Source organism: Vigna radiata, chromosome 1 (genome assembly GCF_000741045.1).
Source record: "Vigna radiata var. radiata cultivar VC1973A chromosome 1, Vradiata_ver6, whole genome shotgun sequence".
Lineage (NCBI taxonomy): Eukaryota > Viridiplantae > Streptophyta > Magnoliopsida > Fabales > Fabaceae > Vigna > Vigna radiata.
The window spans coordinates 9,464,962-9,473,555 of NC_028351.1; the positions used below are offsets into that span (position 1 = coordinate 9,464,962).

An 8,594-nucleotide genomic window follows, 5' to 3' on the forward strand; every position below is an offset into this window, starting at 1 on the left:
GAGTTAAGCTTGCCACAAGTGGAACTAACAAATATTTTCGTGGACAACAAGTCGGCAATAGCATTAGCAAAAAACCCAGTCTTCCATGATCGAAGTAAGCACATCCACACCCGTTACCATTACATTCGAGAATGCATCAACAACAAGGATGTGCAAATGGAATATGTGAAGACGCATGATCAGGTAGCAGATATCTTCACCAAACCGCTGAAGAAAGAAGTCTTCATGAAGTTGAGAAGTTTGCTTGGAGTACAAAATCAAGTTTAAGAGGGAGTGTTGAAATATAAATTGATTTTGTTATTGGGCCTATAAGATAAAAGCCCAAGTAGAGAAGGCCCAAATAGAATTCTAGAAAATCCTATCTAGAAGATTCTAGAATGATGTACAAAAATATCTAGGGATGTTTATCCATAAGATGTTTCTAGGAAAGTTTAGAATTGTAGGAATGTTTTAGAAAGTTCTAGAGAATGAATTATAGCTCTTAGATGAATGATGTGGTGGCAAGATCCTAGCCATTGGTTAAGGAGGTGCCACTGGTATAAATAGGAAATGGTTGTATCATTTCTATGCAAGCCAAAAAGATTAGAAGCCTTCAATATTACAAGTCTTTCATCCTCTCAATATCTTCCAACCTCTCCCAATCTTAAAACTTCCTTCTAGCCATTAAAGTTTCCTTCCAACACAGTGGACACACGAACAACACCTTTCTTAGGGTCAACGGGTGAGAATGACAATGGCAAGCCACAAGATCCTCTCACATGCACCACATCAAGAGGGCATGATTCACCAATGCTAGCAAGTGAAAGGCCTCCACTATTCACGCATCTTCCGTACCTTGGGCATCTTGTTAAGGGAACAGCCGGAACAATGTAGTAACTGAGACCAACTCGGAGCTTTTTCCCTGATGTGTCAACCACTTGCTCAGGTGATGCATCAGCTGCTCCAAGTATGGTTGAGAGCTCAAGGCAAAGAGAAGCAGAAATGCTATCAGTATGTTCTTCATTATTGTTTTGTGTGTAATTCAGGCTATTATTTTGGTTAATGATGGATGGACCATACTGGAGATGTGAAGTCTGAATTTATAGATGTCTTCGTTTAATATTATTTCTACCTTTTGGATTCTTTGTAGTTAGTACCATAGAAACAGTATAAGTTTTCTTTAAGTAATTGAACAATACCATTGGCCATATCAAGTTGAAAATGAATTGATCTGAAATCATGTAGCCATGTGCATCTATATCGCTTACTATGTGTAAAAATGGTTGACATTAATGTTCTTTGTGGTCTTAGGATTTTATTTACAACTAAATGGAAGCCATTTTTGCGTCTCTCTAGGTGATGGATAGGTTTTGCAGAACGATAAATGTTTTCTTATTGATTCTATGGTCTGTTCTCTCATGTTGTTCATGACTAGATAAGTTGACTTTTTCAAAAGGAGTAGGTAGCCCAATCTGAGTTAATGTTTAGGGATATAGTTCCACGGATACTCTAAAAGAGAAAAGAAGAAAAATTGAGATAAGATGCATGATGCAATGAGTAAATAATATTTGAGAAAATATTAAATATCTATATTGTAAGAAAAGTTTGAGGTATTTGTTCATTAATATTTTTGTTACATTGATCAGTTATCAAAGTAAAACATCATGTTATAAAATAGAAGCATGGTATTGAATCTAATTCATGAATAGGTATTGTGTTTAAGTGCACAGTTACTTTTTGTCTTTTAGATGTCTAAGATAGTTATGTCTTCCCTTATTGGATAAAATAATTTAGAAATGAGAAAAGCAACTATACAAATGAGAACAGAGATAAAACTTGAAAGACAGAAAATGCATCAAATCTTAATCAATCATAGTTTTGGGATTTGAAAGGAAAATTACAATGCAAAACTAAATAGAGTGGTGATACTCAGGTTGGATTGTTTGTGAGGCTAGATAAAATTAATAATAAAAAGCAAGAGAACAACAGAAAGGAACCTATAAAAAACTTGCATGTCAACATTAAACCTGTGTGTATTTTAAGAAAGAAGGGTTGTGATTGGGAAGTGTTGAGATGATTGTCTTCATTTGTGTTTGCATAAGGATCATCATATCGAATGTCCTCCATGCTGCTGTTTTCCTCTTTCACAACATGGATTCCGATTATTTTAATGAGGGAGCTCTCTATCAAACCTTCATATGTAATCTTCACATGATTCCATTCCTTTTCTAAAGACACTTCTTCTATCAGATCATCATCAGTGGAGAAATGTGAGTGTCGTAGATCAAAGAGATGTGTATAATCTGATTCCAACATCTTCACTTGTCTGTTCAGATAATGTAACAAATATTGTTTTCTAACTCTGCCATTCATGAACATAATGTATCTAACCAATCCTGTCACGTTATCACCCAGTACAGGTGCAATAAGAAGACAAAGAACTTTGGCAGGGAATTTTTTTCGAAACCAGAAAGAAATTGAAAGTTCCTTCCTCTTTTTATGGAACCACTCTGGAATACTTCCTCCTGGAAAGATAAAATCAGTCCCTCCAGCCTCGTGAAGCTGCTGTTAATCATAGTTTATAAAAAAATTCATTAAATGAACTACATATTATCGAATCAAATTCATTAAAAACATGACAAAACCTGATTTAACAGCATGCTTGAACCCGTGGAAGTCAAGGATATACAGTTTATTGCCCTGAAATATTTCAAGTTTGGTGGAAGCCCTCTAATTTCCTGAAGATGCTTGCAATCATTCACATCGAGAGAAAATAGGCTGTGAAATTCTTTGATGCATTCAGGAAGGAATGTGACATTACTTTCCCTTAGCCTTAAATGACTCACTTGAGCTAACTGCTTGAAACTTGCTGAAAAAAAATCATCATTCAAGTTGCAAGATAAAACCCAAAACATATGTATCTTTGGAGATACCATTGAACCCACTTTTTCCTCACCCTCTTCTGATTTTACCCATTGCCACCCCTTTCCTTTATGAACTCTAAAATCAGACAGTTCAGGCGTCAAGACAGTGCTACTTAACTGAACAAAATCACAGCTAATCTCTAATTCTTGTAGTCCAGTAAGATTATGAAATGAAACAGGCAAGTCTTTTATGGGAAGTTCAAATAAACTAAGTTTCCTTATGTTTCCCATCTTTCCTAATATTTCTGGAAGATTCTCAAGACTTGAACAATATGAAAGTTCAAGTTGTTCAAGAGAGGTCAAGTTGAGAGGTGGAAATCTCCTAAGCTTCTTGCAACCTTTAGATTTCAATATTTTAAGTTTATTCAGAAAACCAATTGAGTCGTGAACTACTATTAAACTCCCACACTTTTTAAATGAAAGTACTTCCAAATTTAAGAGATCAGACAAGTTAGGTATCTGCGTTAAATAATTGCACTTGTCAAATTTCAAGACGGTTAGATTCTCGAACTTCTGCAAAGAAAATAAGGGAGAAAAGGCATAAGAACCGATTGAATACATTTGAAGTGTATTTATTAATTCACAAGATAAAGAATTTATTTTCTAAACTTGCCTTTGATGAACCATGAAACCCAAATGACGTAAAAGGACTGTGAGGTAACTTGCATATCACAAGTTTGCTCGGATCAAAATTTGATGGTAAACAATTTGAAGGGTATCCATGCCATTCCAGTACTCTCAAACATTCTGGAAAATAATTGGGACCTTCGGAAAATTTACCATTTCTTATGATAAGTATTTTAAGGTTTTTCATCTTTCTGAAGGCATTTCTATTCCAGTATATCGTTTCTTCTCTCTCAGATATTGAGATATCTAAACAGATGATATCAATTTTACCAGTTCCCTGTTAATGCAAAGAGGCACAAATCAAGAGGTTATTAGTTATATGTAAGTAGTCAATTCACGTGTAGAGAAATTTATAAATTGTCAAGAAAAAGAAAAACTATGATATCAATTTGAGAAACAAAATAAACAATCCATGAGTCTCACTTACCGTGTTGTACTTTAAAACTTGAATTATATCTTTTGGTAACCATAGCCTCTTGTGTTTTCCTGGCTCTTTAGGTGATTCATGTTGGTCAATTTGTCTACCCATGTCCTGAATCAAGTCGTGCATTTCGACCGTACTACTCTGACTAATCTTTATGAGAGATTTTTCAACCAACACACCGATATGATGTTTCATGCTGTCATCATAAAGAGCACGAAGCATATGTTCAATCTCTGTCAATTTACATCCTTTCAAGCAACAGGCGATGTCAAGAAAAACATTCTTCTCTTCTCTTCCCAAAGTATCAAAACTTACTTTAAGTATCTTTAGGATTTCATCACTCGGAATTCTTTTGTAATGTTCAATAGCAGAATCCCATTCTTCTACACTTTTTCCAACCAAGTTGGAACCTATTACTTCCAAGGCCAATGGAAGGCCAGAAGCATAAGTTACTGCACTATGCAAAACTTCCTGATAACTTGGATCAGCCTTTCCCCTCTTAAAAGTTTTCCATGTTAGTTATTGAAGAGCATCATAATTGTTCAATTTCTTCACCACATAAGTTCTTTTAACGTCAAAAGATGTCAGAAGATGTTGGTCCCGAGTGGTAATGATGACTCTGCTACCGGGACCAAACCAATTACATCTGCCAACAAATGTCTTTAATTGCTCAATCTTGTCAACATCATCTAGAATCAAGAGAACCTTCTTTCGCCTCAGCCTCTGCTGTATTATTGATGCTCCTTCTTGCCAACTTGTTAAGATGATATTCTTCTCTCTAAGCATTTTTGAAAGAAGGATGCTTTGGAGGTGTTTCAGCCCATATTTGTTTGATTCTTCTCTCACATTTTGAAGAAAACACGATTCATCAAAATTAGCAGCAATCAAATTATAAACTGCCAGAGCAAGTGTTGTTTTTCCTATCCCACCCATTCCATGGATCCCTATCACAACACCATCGTGAGATCCTAAATCCAAAAGCTTCTTTACCTCTTGGACTTTTGACTCTAGTCCCACTAGGTAATCATCAACAGGTAAATGAACACTGTTAATCTCCCTAGAGACCCGCTCAACAATCCTCCCAATAAACTCGTGTTCATATTCATTTCTGTTCAAACAAAAAGTTACATGATACGTATATCAATTGACAAGGTTAACAAGTATTTCTTTTCTTTTCAGAATTTCAAGTTAAATCGTTAGACAAGTAAAACTAACCATATATATAAATGACAAGGTAGTATGAAAAGTAAGACAAGTACCCATGTTTGAAATGATAGCCAGAGAGATCAGCCACTTGTTGGAGAGCCATCTTCCATTTCTGCAACTTTTCAGCTTTGAATCTTTTCTGATGCTTAGCTAATGCTTCCCCATAAGTACCTTTCTGGTGTCTTACATCTGAAGGGTCCATCATATAAAAGACTGGTATAACCAACAGCCCTTTTGTCCTGCAGTCAAGGATGGTTGTAAGTTCATCTAAGCAAAACGAGGAGGAAGCATAGTCTTTAGAGAGCACAATGATGCCAATCCTGGACTCTTCAATTGCATTCAAAAGTGCAGGTGTTATTTCCTCTCCACTCTGAAGCTTCTCGTCATCAATGAAAGTGTGTATTCCCTTGTCATCAAGGACTTTGTAGAGATTGCCAGTGAAACCATGACGTGTGTCTTCACCTCTGAAACTGAGAAACACCTCATAGATGAAGGAAGAGGAACATGATCGCAAAGCCATGAGGACCCAGAAGAAAGGCTACTATGAGTATGGATGGAGAATGGGTTCCAGAATCAATCAAGAACGTAAAATAACCAATTCAACTAAGCTTGATACTGCAATCAATAACATAAAATTGTTTTCAAATGTATTAGTCTTCTGGATCCACCGTCCTTCTGCTATAAAATTAACATTAATAAACATCCTCTTATACCTTTTGAAGTAGTATATAATTTAACAACAATATAAATTTCATTGAATTGGCCAAAATCGTTGACCTTATCCTTTATGCATAAATTATACAAGTCTATAATAGAGAAACATTGAACCATAAATTGAATCTTTCAGGCTACTAAAGTCCCAACACCCACGTAATTTAGAGTAAACAAGTTACTAAACCGTGAAGTTTATCTATCTTTTATTTGCAGTTCTCCTTTTTTTTCTCTCTGCTTTCTCTTTTTTCTTGTTATGGAGATAAACTTCACAAAGGAAGTTGTTTTTGATATGCATATCAGGTAGCATTGTATTACAAGATGTAGTGAGTCCACTGTGTGGAAGTTTGATGCTTTTAATGATTTAACTAGACAGTGGTTTTAAGAATATGATGATGATTACAAGCTCGTGTTCTGCTCCAAACTGTGCAACTTTTGCAAACCTTTGTGAAAGAATCTTGGGTAGTTCAGTAGTTACTTATTAATCTCTTTCCGACGTGCTTTTGTGAGTTAGTTCAATTTCCATAGTGATCTTAGATTATTTAAGAATTATTTCTGGTCTCTAATTATTTTTAAAATGGTAAAGTTCCAAAACAGAGAAGTTGATTAAGTAGGCAGTTTGTTATGCAATTAAAAACTGCATGATCCGTCTAATAATAATTTATTTCCAATATGACTAACTCTTATTTAATGACATTCTGACCAATCTTTCTTTAGGAACAACTTCTCCAATCACAACCCTCAATTCGGACATACTTACCGTAAACAACATTTCAGACACCAAAATTGATTTTGTGGTAATTTTTAATAATTTTTTACTGCTCATAATTTATTTCATAATTGATTAACAATGTAAAACTCATTTCATTGCTACTATATCAAAATTAACTCATTTGTAAGTTTCATTGATGTAAAAAAAACTATATATGTAGTTTGTGCAAAATTAGAAGTATACCTAATGTTTTATTATTTATTGTGAACCTCTTTTTCTGTCCCACCACCTGCCTAAATTTGGGGAAAAGAACAACCAACATAAAGAAAAAAAACAACAAAGAGAGAGAGAGAGAGAGAAAACAAGATATTCATTAATCTCACAGTACCCAGATTAACAAATGGAAATGCACTAAACTATGTGCTTCTTTATGCTTTGCATCCTTAACAGATGAAACACTTTCTCTCTAGTCTTAAACATGGTACAAGAAGTTAGGCTCTGAAATATTGAGCTTAAACCAAACTGTAACTTCATCAGAAACTTAAAAATCTAGCCAACCACAGCATTGTGAACTGCACAACTTCTTTTGCAAAATTCAATCTTTATAGGCCAATTGTATAAGAAGAAATCCATGACTTTGGTGCACATGGGTACACAGATTCCATCCCCGGCTTATATAAATGTAAATCTCACCCTTCTTTCATATCCATCTCATAAGAGTTACAAGAAGAAAAAAATTAAACACAGAAAAATGAAGATGACAGTGGTAGCATTGATACTAGTGGTTGCCTTAAGCACAAAGGCATTACTTGGGGAAGCAGGTGCTGCAGCAGAGCAAATTGTGGACACATCAGGGAAGAAGGTGCGAGCTGGTGACTATTATTATATTGTTCCAGCATCCTCTGATGTAGCTGGTCTTAATCTCTCAACCACAGGTCAAGATTGCCCTCTTGATCTTGTAGTTGTTGATGGTTACCAAGGCCTCCAATTTATGTTTCTACCTGTTAATGAAAAGAAAGGTGTGATTCGCGTTTCCACTGATCTCAACATTTTATTCGCCACCTACACAGGTTGTCCAGATTCCACTGTGTGGAAGCTTAAGGACTATGATTATTCAACATCACTGTGGTTTGTCACAACTGGTGGCGCTTTGGGCAATCCTGGCCCTCAAACCATCCAAAGTTGGTTCAAGATTGAGAAGTACGAGGATGCTTACAAGATGGTTTATTGTCCAAGTGTGTGCAATTATTGCAATTATCCATGCAGTGATATTGGAATATATCAGGACCAATATGGCAAGCGTTTGGCTCTAACTTCTGAGCCATACAAGGTGCAGTTCCAGAAGGTTCAATACTAAATGTTGAATTATAGCAAAATCTAATGAGTAAAGTGTAAGGAACTACTTGTACTTTTCGTATGAGATTGTTCTCAAGTTGAGTTCCATGTACTGAACCATACATAATGAATAAACAAAAAACATGTCTTCTATTTTGAGTCTTTTTAAAATTTCTATTTTCTGTTTGTGGTTGTTTACTAGTAAGAATATATCTAAGCTAAGAAAAACTTCATTCGTAGAAGAATTTCCCTTTAAACAATTAACACTACCATTATGGCTTGTCTAAATATGAGTAAGGCACACCCAAAAAGAATGTCAGCTTTTGATTGTTCAGGTGGCATGAGTCACCTCAACCCATTTCTCATAATAGCAACACTTTTTATCCATTATTGTTGCAAAGTCACTTTCATCACTTCCAAACCCAACTCACTATTTTTTTAACAAAGAAATAAAAAACATTAAACACAAACACTGAACCTAATTGGAAATGTAACCACAGAATAAAACAACAAATTACTGTTTGAGTAGCCGTTTGCATACTATATGATGCAATTGAGATTGCGACTGTATTATTTTCTGACAGAATTTCAAATGCAGACTTAAACTTAATATTGTGAATAGGCAAAATAGTACTGAGTGTCAATGCTCAGTTGACTTGAGCCTTCCTCTTCCACT

At 35.2% G+C, this 8,594-nt stretch overlaps 2 protein-coding genes and 1 pseudogene across 2 annotated transcripts in view; 1 reads left to right on the plus strand and 2 right to left on the minus strand.

Annotated features, from left to right (window-relative positions):
• Positions 1-1,842: 1,842 nt before the first annotated feature.
• Positions 1,843-5,684, minus strand: LOC106763537 (annotated as a pseudogene).
• A 1,260-nt stretch (positions 5,685-6,944) lies between these two features.
• On the plus strand, positions 6,945-8,077 carry LOC106757068 (miraculin-like). The gene has a single exon (XM_014639655.2). It carries the CDS (start codon positions 7,215-7,217, stop codon positions 7,938-7,940), a length of 726 nt encoding a protein of 241 aa, XP_014495141.2. The 5' UTR covers positions 6,945-7,214; the 3' UTR covers positions 7,941-8,077.
• Positions 8,078-8,377: 300 nt separating this feature from the next.
• The window catches only part of LOC106772373 (UDP-glycosyltransferase 708D1-like), a 31,369-nt gene continuing 31,152 nt past the window's right edge, over positions 8,378-8,594 (minus strand). Inside the window, exon 3 of the mRNA XM_014658753.2 lies at positions 8,378-8,580. Coding sequence (XP_014514239.1) covers positions 8,566-8,580 — 15 coding nt within the window. The 3' untranslated portion in view covers positions 8,378-8,565. The remainder of the gene's footprint in view (positions 8,581-8,594) is intronic.

Excerpts from the sequence above, each read along its gene's own strand:
- LOC106757068 (XM_014639655.2), top strand. The coding sequence starts at position 7,215 with ATGACTTTGGTGCACATGGGTACACAGATTCCATCCCCGGCTTATATA.